Below are 20753 nucleotides of genomic sequence, written 5' to 3'. Positions count from 1 at the left end.
TTTCTCAACTTCACTTTCTGTCCATCTCTACATATAATAAGATGAATTCTATCCAAAATCTCAGCTCTGGCATATTTTCCCAAAACTGTGCTTTTAGTAATCCCCCTTTAAAATGCCAAAGTATTTGTTCTTTAACAGTGTGGCTGGAACTTAATAAAAGGGGCTGGGGTTGACACTAACCCAGTTCTTGTTTCAGATTTTGTCCTCAGCTAGCATTAATGGATCAGCAGTATTTGTGTCAATATTGAGACAGTTCAAGCTAGTGGATTTTTTTTTTTTTATTTTTTTTTTCAGTCTTAGTTATTTTATGGTGCAAAGAAATGGGAAACTCCAGCCCTCACAGCTGAGTTGGCTGCCTCTTTTCACCTAGTAGCTGGCAAAACATGTCCTTTTCTGTGTAGCTTAACCAAAACATAATACGAACAACCAAAATAAGATGCAATGGTGAAACTCAATATAAATGCAGGCATGAGCTTAGCAATACTCAGTATAAATTACTGCCAGTCATATTTTTTTTGTCAGCTGATATGTTCTTTGCTGAATATCATGTATAAGTTACACAATGTAGCACATACATAGCATGAGGTTATCAGGCACCCTCCTAAATTAATGAAAACTCCTGAAGTTGGATGTTAAAAATTGGTAAATTATTTTTCTTATGCAAAAATTTGTACATCATGACCTGATTGCTTGATGCAAAAATAAAGTTAACCAGATTTTTCTCTGAGCATGAAGCAAGGCAGGAGATTGACAATAGTCTTTTTTTTTTTTTTTTTTTTTTTTTTTTTTTTCCCCTCCCCTCTGATTATATATGTTATAAAAATGGAGGGGAATGGTTTTAAACTAAGACAGGGGAGGTTTAGGTTAGATAATAGGAGAAAGTTTTCACTCAGGAGGTGGTGACACGCTGAAACAGGTTGCCCAAGGAGGTTGTGGATACCCTATCAATGGAGGTGTTCAAGGCCAGGCGGGATGTGGTTCTGGACAAATTGGTCTGGTGGTTGGCGACCCTGCACACAGCAGGAGGATTGAAACTAGATAATCACTGTGGTCCTTTACAACCCAGGCTTTTTTATGAAAAATCTCTGTCTCTCTTAGTGAACAAAGATACATCATCTGCCAATTCCTAGCTATTCCTCAGGGACCACCACTAAATGCTTCTTCCTAACTGAATTGCATAAATCCAGGGTAAGAATGTGCACAGGCAGTTGCTATGGTGTGGTAGGTACATAGAAAATATTTACCCTAACTTACCTTGCAATGAGATGTTTATCCATATCCTGAGTGGGTGCAGCGGTATCTGAGCAGTACTCAGAGGGAATAAGTGAGTCAGCGCTGGGGACTATTCTGTAGAATTGCCACTAGTATCTCTCTGTGGGAAGAAGGGATATAGGAGTGAAAGTAAAAAGGACAGTAAATGTGGAACTATTTAATTAAATAATGGTAAAGTTACATCAGACAGTAGAGAAGGTGAATATTGGTTTTGTCTTGAAAAAATACTGAGTTGCCATGGTTGCTGCAGTTCAGCTAATGCAAATAATATGCTTCATACAGGATATTATTCTGCAACTTTAAGTACTATTTCTGTGCTAGTGAACAACTGTACATTCATGTATTCTTGTATGTATTTAAAAAAAAACCTCACAGGATCTCACTGAATTGCCTACTTTGATCTTTATTATTCAGTGAGACCCTACAGAAATGCCAGCTAACCCTTTTGGAAAGAAAGCTAACACAAGCATGAGTCCCCATATGGGTTTCTTTTCACACAAAAATTCACACAAAATTATCTAGTGCGGCACAGGAAAGCCAAGGGAGAGATCTTCAAAGACACGGAGGTACTGGAGCAGGTCCAGAGAAGGGCAACGAGGCTCGTGAAGGGCCTGGAGAATCAGCCCTATGAGGAGAGACTAAGGAAGCTGGGGCTGTTTAGTCTGAGGAAGAGGAGGCTGAGGGGAGACCTTATTGCTGTCTTCCAGTACCTGAAAGGTTCTTACAGTGAGAGTGGGGCAGGTCTCTTCTCACTACTGACTTGTGACAGGACGAGGGGAAATGGCCTCAAGCTGCGCCAGGGCAAGTTTAGGTTGGATATTAGAAAGAACTTCTTTACAGAAAGGGTGGTTAGGTACTGGAATGGGCTCCCCAAGGAGGTGGTTGAATCGCCATCCCTGGATGTGTTTAAGAGCCGTTTGGATGTGGTACTCAGGGATATGATTTAGCAGAGGTTTGTTGTTGTGGTACTGTTTTGTGGTTGTTTTTTTTTTAAGAGATAGGCTACTGGTTAGGCTGCGGTTGGACTTGATGATCTTCAAGGTCTTTTCCAACCTAAGTAATTCTATGATTCTATGATTCTATGAAAACAGTGCAAGCAAAGTTAACGTAGATAAACTATGCAAAAAGTCAACAAGGTAACACTAACTATTCCAAATGCTCTAAAATTCTGTAATATACCTCAAAATGTGAGCAGGAAGCTCACATTCTCTGCCTTCTCTTTCTACTGGAGGTGTTACTGCTGTGATGCTCCCTCCCTTTCTCCCTGCCAGCCCCTGACCTGAGGAGCACCCAGGTTATCAGCCAGGCTCCTCTGCACAGGCTTGTTCCTTTGGCACTTTTTTTTGTGGGCTTATTGTTTTGGATTGTTTTGGTTTTATTTGACAGATATTTCATCTTCCCTGCAATATCCTGAATATTAGTTTCCTCTTGGAGGGAGCTTGTGGCTTAGGCTGAGCTATGAGGAAGCTGGCAGAGATGGACCACCCAGGGAGGGGTAGGAAAAAGAGCGTGAGGAAATGGATAATGTGAGTGTCCTGTAACTTGCTGGAGCTGATGCACATTTCTAGAAGTGCCTGTTTTTGTTTTGATAAGAGGTTTAAGAATAGCTTGGCATAATGGGTGAGATCAGCTAGGAAGCACTGCTCTCTGAGGTGATGTGATGGGCTGGGCTCTGAGGCAGTGAACCAGGCCATGTTCCCACGGAGGGTGTTGTCCTGCCCAATTCCTTCTCTGCCCTTCCCCTCTTGAGCATCTCCCCTCCTCCCCACCCCTCTGCCCCTTCTTTAGCAGGTGAGGTTGTGGACTGGGGACAGACTGCTTGGTCAGCAGGGCCCACAGAGCTCCCTGCTGCATGTTGCTGGTTTCATAGGGGCATGGAGAAACGCTTTCTGCTGTCATTTTGCACCTGACACTGTATACGGTTACAATGTAAGTGGCATGGGGATGCGGTCGATACGTTGCTATGGAAAGTACATGTGCTTTTTGTATTTATAGAGCAGTCAAGTAGGAAGGTGTGTTTTCCAAAGCTGTTCTCGAGTGCTTCTGCAGTACCAGACCATTTTGTTTCCAGCAATCTCAGCAGTGAGCTGTGGCTCTCAGGGTTGAATATCAGTTTGCCGAGAATACAAGCGCTGGCTGGAGGAATGTCCTCGTGTCTCTGTGCCCATGCCGCAGTCCTGTCGTCCATTGAAGCCTTTCTATTCTGAGCAGCATGTGGGAATCCAGTGAAATCCGATAACGGCAATATTAATAGCAATTGAGTAGGTGTCCAAAGAGGTTAAAATTTAGAACGAGCCTGCTGCTAGTTGGACAGACGGCGCTGGTCTCCTGCGTGACATACCTTGCTAGTAGTGGGTGGAGAATCCTTCGAACCCTTCAAAGTCTTCCTCAGACACGTAAGTTAAGGTGCTGGTGTCGGGCTGCAGTGCCTAGAGCTTGGCAAAGAGCTTGGCAGAGGGCCTTGGCTGCCCCTGGGCTGGGTCAGGGCTTGGCTAAGTCCTTCTGAGGGCATCTGGGTGGTGGAACCTCAGCCTTGGTGGTTAGAAGGTCAGAAGGAGAACACTGATACTTCTGTTGACACAGAAATCTGTGTTCTGTTTGTGAAGTCCTGTATTAGTAAGATATGTAGCATGGAAGAAGGGATGGGAAACAGATAGCATTGGCAGCTGTTGGGGTTTCTGGGCTATTCGTCATCAAGGGAAGGGTTTGGCACTGGGCACAGTCAGTGCATTTGTCACAGGCACATTCCTTTCTATCAGTGGGAGTGTCTCTGTCCCTTTTTCCTCCCCGTAAATGGATGCAGAACTTTCTTATCTATAATGACCCATTACTACTTCTCAGCAGATAACTCATTTAGTGGAAGAGGAGACTCTGATCTATCTAGATTTTTTTTTTTAATTATTTTTTTTTTTTAAATCCATATCTGCATTTCCAGAATTTTTCTGCACTAAAAACAGATACTCAGAAAGCCATGGATTCTTAAAGGGATGCTGCAAAATAATCTTCCAGAATTTTACTGATATTTTGTATCTTGGTTTTGGTCTTGAGCCCCACATTAATATTCTCTCTGGAAAGTAAGTCAAGTGTGGGAGTTATCTGCTGCTATGAATTGATAGTTCCCAGAATTTAACATGTGTTAGGATCTTGGGGAACCAAACCAAATAGCATGTTTAGAAAACAAAATCTAAACTGTTGTTATGTATATTAAAAGCTTTGAAATAAGTGAACCTAAACATAGCTACCTTAAATACACTGCTCTGCTGCAAGGAAACGCTGAAAATATACGTATATGGGTGCTAGCATTTCCGGTGGATGTTTTTTGTAAGTAGTCACAGTCCAGTTGATTTCTTAAGGTATGATGGTCTGCTTGCTACTGTTAGTTGTATGACTGTCTTGTACAATTTTTATTTTTAAGACTACCTCTAAGTACATAGAATCATAGAATACCCAGGTTGGAAAAGACCTTGAAGATCATCAAGTCCAACTGCAGCCTAACCAGTACCTTAACTCTAAAAATCCTCCACTAAATCATATCCCTGAGTACCACATCCAAACGGCTCTTAAACACATCCAGGGATGGCGATTCAACCACCTCCCTGGGGAGCCTATTCCAGTACCTAACTACCCTTTCTGTATAGAAGTGAAGTTCTTCCCAATATCCAACCTAAACTTGCCCTGGCGCAACTTGAGGCCATTTCCCCTCGTCCTGTCACATGTCACTAGTGAGAAGAGACCTGCCCCACTCTCACTGTAAGAACATTTCAGGTACCGGAAGAGGGCAATAAGGTCTCCCTTCAGCCTTATCATTAAAATAATAGGAAGCTGTTCTCATGTCTCAAACCTAAGCCTCAGCAGAAGACCAGGAAGCAGGCTGAGCTTCTGTCTGGGATCCCATCACTGGGGTCTCTGCTTGTTGGCACAGTTAGCTCCCCTTCCACCAGGCCTCACTCTGTGCCTGTGTGGCAATGGGCTAGATACCGTATACTGACACGCTCACTTGTGCAAGCATGTTGTAAATCAGATGAGTGAGTTAATTTGGGCATTAAAAATGCATATTAGAAAAACCCAAACAGAGATACTGGCTCGACCCTATGGTACTGATTCACAGCATGAATCAGAGTTGTGTTGGCGTAACCACAGGGCAGCAAACAGAGACGGCTGGAAAGGAAAGAGTGATCAGGAAATCCTTAAGGTAGAGCTGCTGCCAAAGCCTTTGTATTGTCAGGCAGGGGCCATAGTGACTAATTTTGCTATTTAACCTTGAGCAAACAGTGGAGCTGGGAATAAATTCCTTGAGCTGCAGCTCGATCTGTTGTTGCCACGTCCCCTTCTTTATTACATAGTGGTCCCTATTAGAGAAGCATTCATCCTCTAACGCTGACCAAGCGTAAACTGTTTTGGTGAATGTGCATTTTGTTCAACTGTAACTAAGGTATTTGGTATCTAAGCATATAATCTACTAACAAGTGCATGTTATTTTTGTCCCATTTGTCTTTTTTTTTTTTTTTTTTTTTTCTTCCCCTGTTTGCTAAACGATTGACGTACTTCAGATGATTTACACAGAAGGTATTAGATCTCCATGGGTGGTTATTTCACATCTTTTGTAGTGGTGTTCAGCCCAGAATTGTTCAGTTATGCTTCATAATTATTACAGTATTCCCCATACATTGTTATCTCGTGGCCTTTAGATTTTTATGCTGCATTTGATATATATTTTCCAGGATGGTTAATCTTGAAGTTGTTCATAAACCTTTATTGAAAACGTTGCCAATACTTCAGGTTCACACTTCATGAATGAGAAACTGTAGGTTTTAAACTTGAGAATTCCGTGCTAGTTGGAGTTTGACACTCAAGTTAGTTTAGGTAACCCAGTCTTTTAAACTTCAGAATACGTGCTAGAATGTTAAGACTAGGGGGAGAGCAGATGAAGCACACAGTGAAATTATTTCTGTGCAGTGCTGACTGTTCTCTTTAGCAGCTTCTGTTGCTTAGTTCAGATATCGCTAGTGAAGTTGCATAATTAGTGAAAAGACAAAACCTTTGGGAAGACAGAGAGGTAAATTTTTGAAATTTAATGAAATGATTTGGTAAGCTGTGTGGAAATGTCATTTGGACAGGAACACGTTTCTTTCAGCAGATTGTTTTTAAGCAGCCTGCTTATGTTACAGCACAATGTATTCATTTATTCATGCCAGAAATTGTATTACACAGAATAATAATTTCATAAAGACTGTTGTTTCCACCAGCTGGGTTCTATCATCATTCTGAATTAAAGCATTGAATTTATTTTTGGAATTGTCCAACATTTAATTGGTGTTTAATTGCACTGATGAAGGTATACCAGCAAGTTGCTAGAACAGCTTTCATATGACAAATGTCTGTGTAATCAATGCTGCATGTATGCTTCAGTGCTTTTGTTCAGAGACTTATGTTCAAAATAAATTGTAGCTGTCCGTTAGCATTTAAAAAACTTAAAAGCTGCCATACTAAAGTTCCTGTATTCCACATCTTCTAGCCTGTTTCTTCAAATACAGTGTGAGAAATGGATCGTTTTGGCCACATTTTTAGAGCCAGAGAGCCATGTGTGTGAGAAAGGAAGCAGAGATGAGAGCAGGAGCTCACTGTTGGGTAGTAGGGTAGTAGCAGGTTGTCAAAGAAGTTGAGTTCCTGCCTCCTCTGAAAGCTGCAAATGGTTTTGCTATGTTGCAGAAGAGATTTCTGTCAGTTATGACTTGTCCTAGCTTAGTGCTGCTGTTATGACCTGTAGTTCAAACCTACACATCAGATCATGCATAATACTGTGTAATATTTACATTTGATGATAGCAGTTTATGAAGCAGAAATTCTATATAGTGTAACTCTTTCATACTGTATCATCACAACATTCTATCAACTTGCTATTTTAAGCAAGGTGGGGGGCAACTAAGCAATGGATTGTGCATGCATAGCTCAGACATGGTTCGTGAGCTTGGCCATGATGTAGATGTGAGAGGCTTTTATTTCACACAGAGGAAGAGAGCAAATGGATCCAAACTGTATCTTCTGACAGCTGCATGCCTCACAGAGGAGAAGCAGCTGTGAAAACTAAAGGTGACAACACCTTTTTATTTATTTATTTATTTTTGGTGGAAACAATAAACAGTTCTATAGATTTTGGATTTGTACACATTCTGCGATTATACATTATTCATCTGGAATCTCTCCTCTTTTCCCCTTATGTAAGGGCTATAAAAGAATTAATATACACCTATGTAAAGAAGCAATTGATTGCTCTAGATTAGCAGGAGGTTTCTTGATTTGTATGTTCTTATCTTTGGACTTATCTGTCAAAACAAATCGCTTAAAGGATCAGAGGCCAACGGACATAGCTCAAAGAAGGAAAGTAGTAATGCATGTAAATTGTAAAACTGGAAGAGCTTTGCTATGGGTAAACAACTTGACAGCTTGCTTCTGTTGTTAGCATAGCAAACAAGCAAATGGAGTGTTGCCTCCTGTTTGTGTGTGCGGTATGTTTCTCTGCCTGCATTTGGGGTTCAGTGCTTACTAGTTTATGTGAATATTCTTAAGTTTTGCAGTGTTTGTAACCCAAGTATGCAGGCCTTGTATGTTCATCGTTATTTGAGTTTAGATAATTTTAAAAAGTGTGAAAGCAGCTGGGTGTTCCTCATATTGCAAATGACCGATATAAATGATCCCAAAGAACTCATGAGGAGCAGAAGTGGGCACCACGTTCAACCACAGAGCTTCCTTCTGAAAGTTGGTGTGACACCGGGGTACAGCCTGTAGTGACTAAAGACAGAATTTTTCACTGTTTACCAGACTGCTAAAGTTTGGAAGCAAACTTAAAGTCATCCTCAGCATAGGTGTATGCGTGGCCTCTGCTTTTATTATTGCAAATAATGAAGGAAATTCTGCCCTAATAACCTTAAATTTTCAGTCCAAAGAGTGTAAACCTTGAAAGTACTCTCAATCAAATATAAAAAGTATAATACTTATACAATGTGGTGCTTTTATATACAGACTTATGAGAACAATTTTCTGTGCTCTGCTTAGCAACCAGCCAATCTGTTTTCAGCGCATGAGGTAACAGCCATAGCATGTACACATGAAAAGAAATCCATATGCTCATGAGAAAGACAAAACATTTCTCCAATAAATGCCCAGTATTTAAAACCAACCAACCAACAAAAAACCCAGCAACATATTTTGCAACAGTTTTTAAAATATACATGTAAATATTTGACGTTAAGAGATGTGTCATTGTGCATCTCATGATTCTGTGCTCATGGCTGCCTGATTTCTTCATGGTGGGCATGACCACCCAATCTGTACTGAGTGTGAAAGTGGCTGCGTGAACTGTGTTGTGTTTAGTGTTTCTCTGAAGAGTGCTGTCCATGCTGACCAGACCCTGTTGTGGTTTTGCTCCCTCACAACTGCCCTCTGCACAGCTTACTTTACCTTTTCCTTGTAACCTTTTGACTAACTTGTTCCTAAGTGGCTGGTAGTAAAATATGTGACCTGACGCATCACAGGTCTGAATCTTGGACTCTGTGTAAATCTTTCTGCCACTGTATAGGAATTCCACACCTTTTTGTTCAAATCCTCTCACCCTAATTACTATTAGTGGTGGGTTGTTTGTTTGTTTTTGTCTGAAGTGTTCTATCCAGCAAATATTTTGGAAAATGTAATACAGTGGGAGGAAAAGTAATTTGCTTTCATATGGAATTGAAGTTATTCCTGGATAGAAGCTATATTGTCCAGACATTTGCTTGTTTTCCATATTGTTGTTGGTAACTAAAAGCCTAAGTGAGTTGAAAACGTCTGGAACCTTTCTTAAATCAGAATCTTTAATGGTTTCTTACTTTGCCTGTAATGCTTAAAATATTATAGTTATGCTTGATAATTTGAAGCGTGTTGCTATTTTATTTCTTTTGGAAGAGTCATAGTTTCATGTTTTATATAGCTTCTAATTGGGCTGCAAACCTTTTAAATTGTGAATGATAAGTAAACTCAATCAGATTATAAAACTGTTTTGTTTTCTTTTTCCTTCTTCAGACCGGAGGAGACCAACAGAAGAGTGAAAAACGTAAGACACTTTTACTTTAGTGCTTTCTGAAACAGTTTCTCACTAATTTTGATTAAATATATTTTTAAAACATTTTTAATGTTTCTGTTTATGGCATTTTTGTGCTTATTTTATTCTTCAGATGTTCATTCAAATTAGTGCCATGTTATGGTCATCTCTATGGGTGCTGTTTTTCAAATAAGTATAATAATTAAGCAGCGTTTACAACTGATTACTTGAGTTATACTGCATTTAATACAACACTGTAAACAGTTTTGATGGAAGTTCTAGCTAACACTGTAGACAAGATTTTTATATTTCAGTGTGGAAAATCTCTTAGCAACATGGAGGGATACTTCAGTGCTGGTTGAGAGGGAAGCAGTGAACTTAATATTTCATTTTGTTTATTTTATGTTCCTAGGTTTTGATTACATTATATTGGCTGGGGAGAAAAGCACAAAGTAACCCTCACTATAATGGTCCATATCTCAATCTTAAAGCATTTGAGAAATTATTAGGGCAAGCACTGACCAAGGTAAGGAATCTATTATAAATAGTACATAAATACCCTGATTTCATATTTTGCAACTTTTTACTATGCAATATAATCTTTTGGTGGGTTTTAGTCTTTAATTGGGGAATACTGTCACAGTGTTTTCTTGTTTTTTGCTCGCGGTCGAAGGCTGTGTGGAAAGAATGAACTTCAGCTTACCCTGGTTCTTCTGATACCAATGTAATAAAGAAATTCGGAGTCCATCCCCTGCGATAGGTTCCTAGATTGTGAACAAGCCTTGTCTTGATTCTGTTTGGCTGAAATGAGAGAAATTTAAGAATTTGTTTTTACTCTCCTATTCAAGCTCTTATATTTTTCAGGGTTTGACGTTAGTCTTTGTTAAAGTTTGTTAGCGCAGTCAAAACACATTTTAAAAAGTTTTGTGTGAAAATTCATTAGGAATATTCTGCATTAAACTATTATGAAAGACCTTTCAAAATTTATTCCCGTAGGCACTTGAAGAGTCCAGCCAGCTAAACAGAAGTGGTAGGGATAGTGGATACGGTGATATTTGGTACGTGGACCGAGGAGAACCCTTTCCATCTTCAGCAAGCCACAAAAGAGACGACTCTTTTGATAGCTTGGACTCTTTTGGCTCAAGATCCTCTACAAGCTTTTCATCAGACATAACCTTGAAAGGTGGCAGTGAAGGTATGTTTTTCTCTTTTAAATCTTTTATTAACACATAAGAGTGGTAGAAGACAATGTATGGACTTAGTACTGCAGGTGCCCAGTACTTAAAGTGATTGGAAGGTAACTGATTTTGCAACTGCCACAGGCTGTGTTTTCCTAAAGCAAATATTGACCTTTAACAGTTGATAGAAGCAAAGCAATGCCCACAGGAATGTTACTAGGAAGGGCTAGCAACAGCTTCCACTGTCACATCAGGATGTGTGTCCATATGGGGTATTTTCCTATAGTTCAAGGAGGGCAGTTGCAAGAATTCAGATCCTCAGGGGTCTGCCTAAAACTGCAAGTTTCAAAAATTTCTTGTCTTGTTCCTATCACAGATATATCATATATTTACATTTTCACTTGATTTGTGAACATGCATTGTAAGCAGTGTTTTTCCTACCTGCATCATAAGCAGTGTTTTTCCTACCTGCATCATAAACTGAATAGCAGTTCTTATTTTTGATATTTTGATTTGTCATGGAAAAGAAGGTAACAAGATGATCTGTGACACTTGTTCCCTATAGCTCTACTTCACCCTGTGTTTTTTTTCTCCCTTGTTTAAAATGCAGAATGAACTTGTTGTCTTAACAATATAAAAACTGAGATTTTTTATTTTGTTCCATTTGTGTAAATAAAACAGTTGGACCAGACACATCACATAGAGCATGTTTGATCTGAGAAATCAGCCATATATATAGCCATTTTACTTATGTGACATGTACCCAGGGCTTCTAATGGATGTTAATATGCTTAGATAAGAATATTTTTATGCTCTTTGCTAGTAAGTAGGCTTGGTTAGTAAATATCAGTTGCAAATGTGTTTTTAATTGAAAACAAACTAACACCTTTTCTGCTGTTTTATCTTTTTCAGTTTAGAGGTTAGTGCTTTGTTTCCTGCAGGCAGCAGTGATAGTGAAAGAATGGAATGAATGTAGCATGAGTATGCAAACCAAATTCAACTTAGCAGACCTTATCAGAGCCTCAGAAGGAATTTCTAAAAATACCTTTCTTACAGTCCAAAATGTAGTTCAGCAACTTTGCAGGGAAAATGTCTTGAAAATGGAGTTACATTCAAATATCCTAAAATCAGTTTAACTTTTAGATGGAAACACTTACCTAGAGAATAATGTTTGTGCCATCTCTTTTCTCCTCTGTCCTCTTAGGTTGTGATAGTGACACAGACTCAGAACTGCCTTTCAAGATGCGTGACTCCCATAAAGATGACAGGTCCTATCGAAGGATTTCTGTCATTGAACCAAAACCTGCTACTGACTTCAATCGTTTCTTACCTACCAAAAACAAGCAGCCAACGTATATGCCAGCACCCCTAAGGAAGAAAAGAACAGAGAAGAATGAGGACAACAGGAGGAGTTGGGCAAGCCCTGTCTACACCGAGTCAGATGGAACATTTTCAAGGTACTGGTGTGTGCAGTCTTTGTAAAGCAGAATTTCATTTATATTATTAACAAATGCTTTCTATGTTAATTAATGAAAAAAGAGCTGCTGTTGCTACAATTGAAAGTAAAATACTATGTTTTAAGTGAAGGGAGGGCCTGCTGTGGTTGTCTAGTTTTGTTGGTTGTTTTTTTTTTTTAAATTTTTTCTTTTCCTCTTTATTTTCTTTGTCTGCTTGACTTTCTTTTACTTTACTCAAAAAGCAGAAAACGAGTTGTGTTGATTTTGGTCAGACTTGACTCGAAGGATATAGATGATCTTAAGTCCTGAATGAGCTAGATGTATAGCTTTAATTTCTCATCGAAGCTTTCCAAACTGTGTCGGTGAATTTCTCTTGTCTAACTTCTTAGCGTGCACGTTTGAGATTAGTGGGCAGTTCTTGGTTTTCATCATAACTGTCGTGACTTCACTATCTTCATTCTGTTCCTGTTTTGGTCAACCTCAGTGGACGTGAAAGGAATCCCGTAGCTTCCTGCCAAAATAGCAGAGCAGAATGTGGGCTTACAAATCCAGCTTCCCTGCAGATGATCTATGAGTATGACAGTGGCTCTGATTCAGAAGATGAAAGAAGGATGCCCGACGTGGTTATGGATGACTTAGCAAAACGTAGATTTCTAGTCCAAAAGAGCCCTGTAAGCTCTGCTGCACCTGGACATCATTTCGTGTTGCACAATGACTCTCCTAAATCTTGCGCACAAGAAAATTATTCGGCTGGTCCGCTAGCTGCAATGCTTGAACCACTGAGGTCAGAGATACTAATCCAAAATCGAGTAACTGTTTTATTGCAGTCCATCAATAACTCAATAAACTTAGCCTTCTAATCAGCGTTTTAACAGTGGTGATAAATTATTGTGCCTTTTCTGTCCAGTTTTTGTCAGGTGTGATAGGATGTCGATATAACAATTTAATGTTTTTTTGTTTCTGGTACTGCAGTGATGGAGTTGAGAACTAATTTCCTTCATTCACAAGGTTGAACTCCTGAGCCAAAAAGCATGTTTTTTTTTTTTTGTTTTGTTTTGTTTTTTTTTTGTTTGTTTTTTTTTTGCATTTTTTTTGTGAAGTTGCTCCTAAAATATCTTAACTGATTGGGTATTTTGAACAGTAACCAGAGGAGACAGAGGCAGTTGGATACTAAAGTGGAAAGCAAACCAGGAGTTAACATTTCTCCAGAATTATCTGGGTATTTTGATGAGGATGAGGAAGAAGAAATAGTCATCCCAAACATTGAAAAAGATGATCTCTATTTTCGCAAGCTAAGTTCTTCAACATCAAATACAGTGGTTCCTTTTGACAAATTTCTTCCTAAGCTTTGGACTCCAGAAGAATTGCTATGGAAAAAAATCAGGAAATCGTCTTTCAAACCCTGGTATAAAGAGATTCAAGGGTTCAGGTGCGTTTTTTATGCATGCCCCTGTTTCTCTGTTGTGTGCGAAGCTTTTTTTTTTTTTTTTTTTTTTTTTTTTAGGAAAATAATTGAAATATTATTTTCATTACAACTGTTGCACTGTTGACACTATGCATTTTACTAAATGCATACACTTTTTTTGTTTTGTTTTGTTTTGTTTTTTCTTTCCCTCTGCTTATTTTTGTGCTGCGGTAAAGTAGAAAGAAATCAGATTCTGAGGATATGGATTTCGCTTACAAACAAAGCTCTGCCATTGTTGCTAACCAGCCGAGACCAAGTTTTGAGTGGAGTAGCAGTAGCAGAAGGGATCAAAACTACAAGCCAACTGCTGAATATATGGGAAGTTCATTGTCACAGATTACAGAAGGAAAAATCTTGGAGGCTTCTGACCAGCCCAGGTTCATACCACTGCATGAGCTTTACTCTTGTTGCATCAAAAAGAAGTGTCTGGATATGCAGCAGCTAGACGAAATTAAACTGCATCCTGTGCTCTTATGCTTCTTTTTTTAATTATTATTACATTTGTTGTTGTGATTTTTTTTGTTTTGTTTTTTGTTTGTTTTTTACTATAGCCATAGGTTGCTGGTCATCTTCTGAAGATTGTAAATGTGAAAGGATAACATGATGTATAGGGTTTCTGGCTTTATGTGTGAGCATGCAAGTGTGCTGTTTATTGGAAAGTCGGTATGTCTTGTTACCTTTACATTGGTTGATGTGCACTGTGCTCTGGTTACTGGTGGTGAATGCCAAGTGGTATAATTGTACTGCTCAGGATACTACAAGTCTAAAACAAATGTATATCTCAATACATTGTGATCTGCTTGTCTTTTGCTAGTTAATGATATTTTACTTCCTTCCTTTTGTTTTATATGCTTCAGCCAGTTTTTGTTACTTCAGGCCCTGCAAAAATACTCTGACTACTTGTCTTCTGAAACGAAGACCAAAATTGATCCTACTTCTGGCCCTAGGCTCATAAAATGTAGAAAAAATATTTCCTTTATACCAGGATGTGATGATGAAGGAGACACTGAAAATGGATATCCGTACCCAGATCTAGAAAACGATGACTTGTTTGTTCGCAAAACTGGGGCTTCCCATATGAATCATGTTGTTCTCCAGGACCCCAAGTATTTCAAAAAATTCTCTGAGCAGGAGCCTCCTCTAGAGGGTGAAATAATTCTCCAGCCTCGGGAAGGCCAACCTGTGATACCAGATTTGGAAAAAGATGACATGATATTTCGTAAGATCCTTTCTCAGAAAAAAGAGGTGCCTTTATCAGGTGCTCCAGACAAATACCACCCTGCGCTCTTTCCTGATCCTTGGAGTCTTCCAGAAGAAATCCGGTCCAAATTTCTGTGTTTACTTGAAAAAAATGCAACACCTGAGGAAAGAAAAAGCAGTGGTAGAGTGTTGTCGCCGTCTTCCCGTCATAAGAGGGACGATATGCTGGCACGCAAGATTGAGTCTTGGAAAGTGGGAAGCAACATGCAGCCAGTAAATTTTATCCCAGGTCCATGCAGTGAAGAAGACTGGAAGAAGTGGGAAGCAATCAGGGAGGCCAGCAAAGTTAGACACAAGAAACGTCAGATGGTGGAGAGGTCAGGTTGTGTCCTGCACGGATTTGCTTGAGTTAATTGAACTGTTACCATTCAGAAAAGCATCACCTTATGCTACGCCATTCATAGAGTATGAATCTGCAGTTTGTTTGTGTCATCCCGGACAAGCTTTGTATTTGCTTTCAATAGAAGCTTATGACTGCAATACCATATTTTCAACAAAAAAATACGATGGTTTTTATAGTTTCATGCTGCAATTCCAGAGAAAATGCACACTAATTATTTTATACCCAACTTTATATAGATTTCTTTCCATGCTTGAACAGGAATACTGATTACTCAAAAGGCTATTGAGGGTAGATTTTTTTTTCTTCTTTTAATATAATTGGGAAAACCACTTCTGAAACACATGAATACTTTCATGACAAACTCTGAAGATGAACATAATGATATTATTGCTTGCACCTCAGTTTAAAAATGCTTATAAAATGTTTTATTACAGTCTGGAGATGTTTCCAGAGGTGGAAAAGTATTAGTATTCCTTTGCCCATCCAAAGTAACAATGCATGCAAGGTGTGCGTCCATACAATTTTTAATTCTATGATGGCATATTTATTCTATCAATATTTTCCCTTGCTTTCATATCTTATATAGTCCTAATTAGTACTTTCACCTAATCCTTTCCTGGTATATCCTCATTTTTCTTCTGTGACTGAAGTCTTTTTTTTAAACTCCTACCTAACTTCAGTTTTGTATTTTGGGAGACTGGAGGGGTTTGAATGTTTCCTTAGCTCTGAAAATACGGCATTGCAAGTTGCAGTTCCACCAGCTGTGCTTCCTTTGTGGCTAAGGCACTTCTGTGTTGCAAGTAGTATTTTGATGTCATCATACTTAATTTTTAAGCTTTATGCTGTTAACAAAGTGCAGGCTTCACTGAGAAATATTTCTGAAATGCTTGAAATATTTTCACATTCTAAGCATTAATTCAGCAGAATACTCACATTCAAGAATACTAAGAATCCTTGAATCACACTGAATGTGCTTGATTCTCCACTTAATGTGTGAAAGTATATATAGGACATTTTATCGATTGCTTATATAACTTGTATTTAGCATCAGAGATGGCTGCATAAGCAAGGAAACAGCCTTTGTGAGCTAGGCTTCTTGTTAGGACTCAAGTTGACTTTAATTTTCATTTCTTGAAATGAGTATCTTCCAAGCATCATGCTGTTTAGCAGCACTGGAATAAGTGATGCAGAATTAAAACAGGGCTCTATTAATGCTGCATTTCTAAATTGGAAGCATTGGAAACTTACAGGCAGCCTTGTTTTGTCAGTTTTCTGCCTGATTTACACATCATGCGAGTCCTGATGTGCTTCTGACTTGTGTGAGTTTGCTAATGTGCTACTCCATGCTGGCTGATCCTCAGGCTTTCACGGTTTACCCTTCACTTAGTGAGGTTGCCGGTGTGCTGATCGTATGAATGTTGTTATGAATATAAAACAAAACACTGAATTATTTATTTATTTATTTTTTTATTTCTAATTTCTCAGACTGTTTCAAAAGCTTTCTGATGAGCAGGGGTAAGTTCATAAAAGCTTGAAAGATTATGACGCTATTTTTGCCTCTTGTTTAAATTTGCATGCATGCACAGTAGCTAAAAACTTGTGCTCAAAGCAACTTGTGCATGCTGCTTTGTTTTGTGCTTGAGCAATTTACATAACAAATATAAGACTAAAAGCTATGCATCTGGTAAAATCCTCAGACATCTAGGATTATATCAGTTATGGTTATCAGGCATTTTGAAAATAGCTCTGATATTTTATTCCATCTGAAGTACATGGTGTTCTATATTTTAACTGGGCTCTAAAGAATTCAGGTAATGCAAAGCAAGATTAGTAAATATGTCATTTCAAAGACTGCACTCTTAGAATCCCAAAAGTAGCTAATGACCCGCACGTGTATTATGGGAATGACTGAAAAATCTGTCGTTTTGAAATAGGTTGCAATATAACATCAAATGATTCCCAGAATAATAGTTACAAGTTAATACACTTGATTGATAGTCTAAATGAGCGTCAAAATCATTTGACCTGCAGTTTATTACTTCGTATTGCACATTTTAGCTGTGATGGTAATACCAGCTCTAATAAGACTTGAGAATTATTTTACCTAACTAATTTGCTCTTACAAGGTAGCAGTTGAACCAAAGAAAATAAACAGATAAATAATGTGAAAAGAGTATTCTCAGGGTTATCTGTTTGAAGTTTTTAATAACAGTGGTGGGCTTTCTGAATAATTTATGGTTATTATTTAGACTTGAAATTATTGTATTCTCAGTGGCGAACTGATTGGTTAATGCTACGTTAAGTTATGATAACTTACATAACCATGTTTATAGCTTACTGTGGCTACCATTTACATGTGTGATGGCATGTGAAGTATTTAGTTAAGCGTGGTGTTCAATGTTTTCTGAAGAGCAAAGAAAAAGTAAATATATATATAAATGTTCGTGTGTTTATTCATCTGTACTTTTTTTTTCACCCAGAGGTGAAACCTGGTAATGACTACATGCTACCAGGAGAAACAAAATGTTTCTGAAGAATTTAGATGTCAGTGAAGGGAGACCCAGTAACTAATTAAATCTTTGAACTAGAAACAAACACACTTTAGTTCAGGAGTATAAATATATGAATATACCCTTACTTAAGTTATATTTTATTTGGCTCTAGATTTTCCTAATTTACTCCCTGCAGGTATAGAAACTCAAGTGCAGGTATAGAAACTTGAGTTAAAAATAAAAGGAAATGCTTGTCATGTAAATTTTCTTTAGTGAACTTGGGATGGTGTAAATGCTTACCCTGAACCATTTCTATATGTGATGTAACTTAACTGTGAAAGAGAACTGCAAAATAAAGTTTCTTCAAAAATGACCATAGGATTTTTGCTAAATGTGGCACTCTTCCCATTCAGAAAATAAACAAACAAACGAGGATAATGAATTAATACCCTAGATTTTTTTTCCAGAGGACGAAGTCTGAAGTCTTATGTTATGAATATAAGTAAGTTGGGCCTCCTGGGAGGAAGTGAAAGAGACTGGTTTGTTAGTTCAGAGCACTCTTGGTATGCAGGACACTGGAACAAGGCCCGGTTCCGAGTCACTTTGTTTTAACTTGCTTTTCTGTCATGCCAAAGAAGCGCTGCAGTTTTGAATTGTATTAGAACTTATCCTAATATCTTCCATCACTTAATTTTTGTCCAGATAAATACAAATGAACATATTTTGAGGAATAATAATAATAATAATAATAATCAGAAGCCTAGCTTTCCTTTTGTATTATAGCACAGAACCTTATGACGAAGCATGTACACGTTAATTTATGTCTCACAGATTTGAGGTCAAATATGAGTAGGAGTCTTGTCCTACACTTAAAGAAAAAGTGTTATCTGCTATTCTTAAATAAATGAACAAGGGAGAAAACAGCAGAGGCTGGAAGTCAGGTGTATTGGGGAGGAAGTGAGTTTTGAGGAATTAAGTTACAGTGAACTAGTATAAGTAGGAGTTTGTGGGGAAAATTCTTGACACATGTAAGAAATTATTGAGGTGATGACTACAGATTTTCCTGACTTAGACTGAAAGTGCCAAAGAGTTTTGAGAAGAAGTGATACAGGCTAGTGGGGCCTGTAACATGATCAATCTGAATACTTAACAGTAAATCACTTTTCTCTTTTAGCAATAAGCATCAATATCTGACCTGATTTTATGATTATTCTAAGAAATGAGAGAATGGGAGAAGGCTGTTGCTGAAGAGGAAAAGTGAAATAATGGGAGTTTAGCTTTGGGGAGTTGGGAAGGCATTTAGGCAAAAGAGACTAGCAGAGTAACATGTCTAAGAATTAGTAGTAGGTATGAGGAATTAAATGGGAATCATTAGTGAGAAGCTGGTTATTCCCTTAATCTGAATTTATTTGTTCAAATATGCAATTACTGACTTCAGTGCTGGCGGTAGGTCCCAACCCAGTCTTGCTCATTCAGCTGTCTGAGTATTTCCTGCTCTCTTTAAAATAACACTTAGGAATGCTCTGTTGTACTAACATAAATCTCCCTCTCTTGAAGGTTTCACTTGCATAAACTATAGCTGAAATGTTATGAAGTTGAATATTCTTTTTACTTTTTGATTTCTAGGAGTAAATCTCTGAATGATGTCAGTGCAGAGGAGCAGCAGTCATTGCGCAAAATTCGTTATGAAGAGCTACAAAAGATAAAAGAACAGCTGCAAGAACAAGATCTAAAGTGGCAAGAAGTAAATACTAGTTTTCACTCTTCCTGATGTGTCCTGCCAAAGGGCTGGGTGCTGCCAATGTTCACTACCCCCAGAAAACTGGTTGTGGCATGTATGGTAACTCATGTGGTTGTGCGTTTCATGCAACAATCTGATCAGATTTATATATACTGTGATTATCACAGTAAAGCCTTTGGGCTTGATTCCTGCTGACAGAAATTTAGGACATGGTTTCATGTGTTGTCTGAAATTTGCAAATGCCTTTTTTTTTTTTTTTTTTTTTTTCCTTTGTGAAATGCTTGGAATGTCTGAGTATTTGATCCTTAGGGAAAGGAAGGAAATAGTATTTCCTTGAGCAAATTCTTGAGGCTCCTATTCCTCAATAATTCTGTCTTAAATTTAGCTTATAAACTGGCATGATAACGTTGCACAACATCGTAAGGTCATCTGAAGACCTTTTTATTTTTAATTGAGACCTGAGATTGCTAGTGATTACCAATTAGAGGTTGAAATTAAAAACAGAACATCAAGAAAGCATTTCATAGCAGTTTGTTTAATGCATCTCAGTTCCAGAATTCAGTACTTCCTTAACCAGCTCTGGTATTTCATGGGAAAGATTGCCAGTTCACATTGTGGTTTTACAGATATAGGATGTCTATTTCTATGGATTTTTTTGTTTGTTTGTTTTCAAATTGGAATTTAAGATGTGTTTATTCTCGAACTAATGTATCAGGGTAACATATTGGCAATTTGAAAACTAAGTGGTAAAAAAAAAAATCCCCTTATCCAAAGACTACAAATAAATTCACATGCTATCATATTTGTTTTCAACTATGTGTAATTGTGTGAAGTATTTTAGAGCAAAATTGAAAATGTCAAGGGGAAAAAAGTACGCTTATCAATTAGGGGGGAAGCTCATGGAAAAAAAATGGCTTTGATATAGACATGCAAGTAAAATTGGAGATAGCATGTGATAGGATGTTTCTGTAGACTTGCAAGATCTTGAGAAAATCTGATTCTATACACTCGGGTGACTCCTGTAGGATCTAGCAAAATGGAAGAATCGTAGAAAGAGCTTTACTTCAGAATTGCAAAAGAAAAAGGAAGAAAGAGAAGAAATAGAAAGGAGAGCCTCTGAAGCTTCTGATAGGAGTAGCAAGCCACTGAAAGAAATGCATCAGGAAAGGTAATGACCCTAATGGGAGTACTAAATTGTAGTACTTAAATCTTTTATTTTCCTTTTAATTCTTGAATGCTTTTTACTTGCAAGTTGCAATTGATGCTTCAGAAATCTCAACATTTTTTGTTCCAAATTATAGTGTAAAAATTTAAGCAATTGAACAGGAAAATATGGTCTTCTAATGCATTATTTTCATAGAATGTTAAACAGTTCTGCTCTATAGCTGATTCTTTATTCCAGCTATGAATGAATGTGCTGTCAAGTCAGTATTTGTCCCTGCTTTAAGGAGCTTAAAACAATAGAAAAATA

General features: G+C 38.0%; 1 protein-coding gene across 23 annotated transcripts in view; it reads left to right on the top strand.

The window, feature by feature from the left end:
• LMO7 (LIM domain 7) overlaps window positions 1-20753 on the top strand; it is a 133348-nt gene that overhangs the window by 79630 nt on the left and 32965 nt on the right. For 9 of the 23 annotated variants that reach the window (XM_072353838.1, XM_072353828.1, XM_072353817.1 and 6 more), the window contains 11 exons: window positions 9328-9358; window positions 9759-9872; window positions 10343-10541; window positions 11729-11981; window positions 12466-12765; window positions 13123-13410; window positions 13623-13823; window positions 14304-15023; window positions 16535-16564; window positions 19168-19285; window positions 20308-20450. In XM_072353838.1, the coding sequence (XP_072209939.1) occupies window positions 9328-9358; window positions 9759-9872; window positions 10343-10541; window positions 11729-11981; window positions 12466-12765; window positions 13123-13410; window positions 13623-13823; window positions 14304-15023; window positions 16535-16564; window positions 19168-19285; window positions 20308-20450 (2397 nt within the window). Of the gene's footprint in view, window positions 1-3319; window positions 3669-7344; window positions 7363-9327; window positions 9359-9758; window positions 9873-10342; window positions 10542-11728; window positions 11982-12465; window positions 12766-13122; window positions 13411-13622; window positions 13824-14303; window positions 15024-16534; window positions 16565-19167; window positions 19286-20307; window positions 20451-20753 lie in introns of those variants that run through there. The other 14 variants (XM_072353867.1, XM_072353939.1, XM_072353876.1 and 11 more) reach the window with 10 other exon arrangements.

Source organism: Excalfactoria chinensis, chromosome 1 (genome assembly GCF_039878825.1).
Source record: "Excalfactoria chinensis isolate bCotChi1 chromosome 1, bCotChi1.hap2, whole genome shotgun sequence".
Classification (NCBI taxonomy): Eukaryota; Metazoa; Chordata; class Aves; order Galliformes; family Phasianidae; genus Excalfactoria; species Excalfactoria chinensis.
The sequence above is the reverse complement of the archived record's forward strand: the minus strand, read 5'-3'. Positions and strand labels throughout refer to the sequence as shown.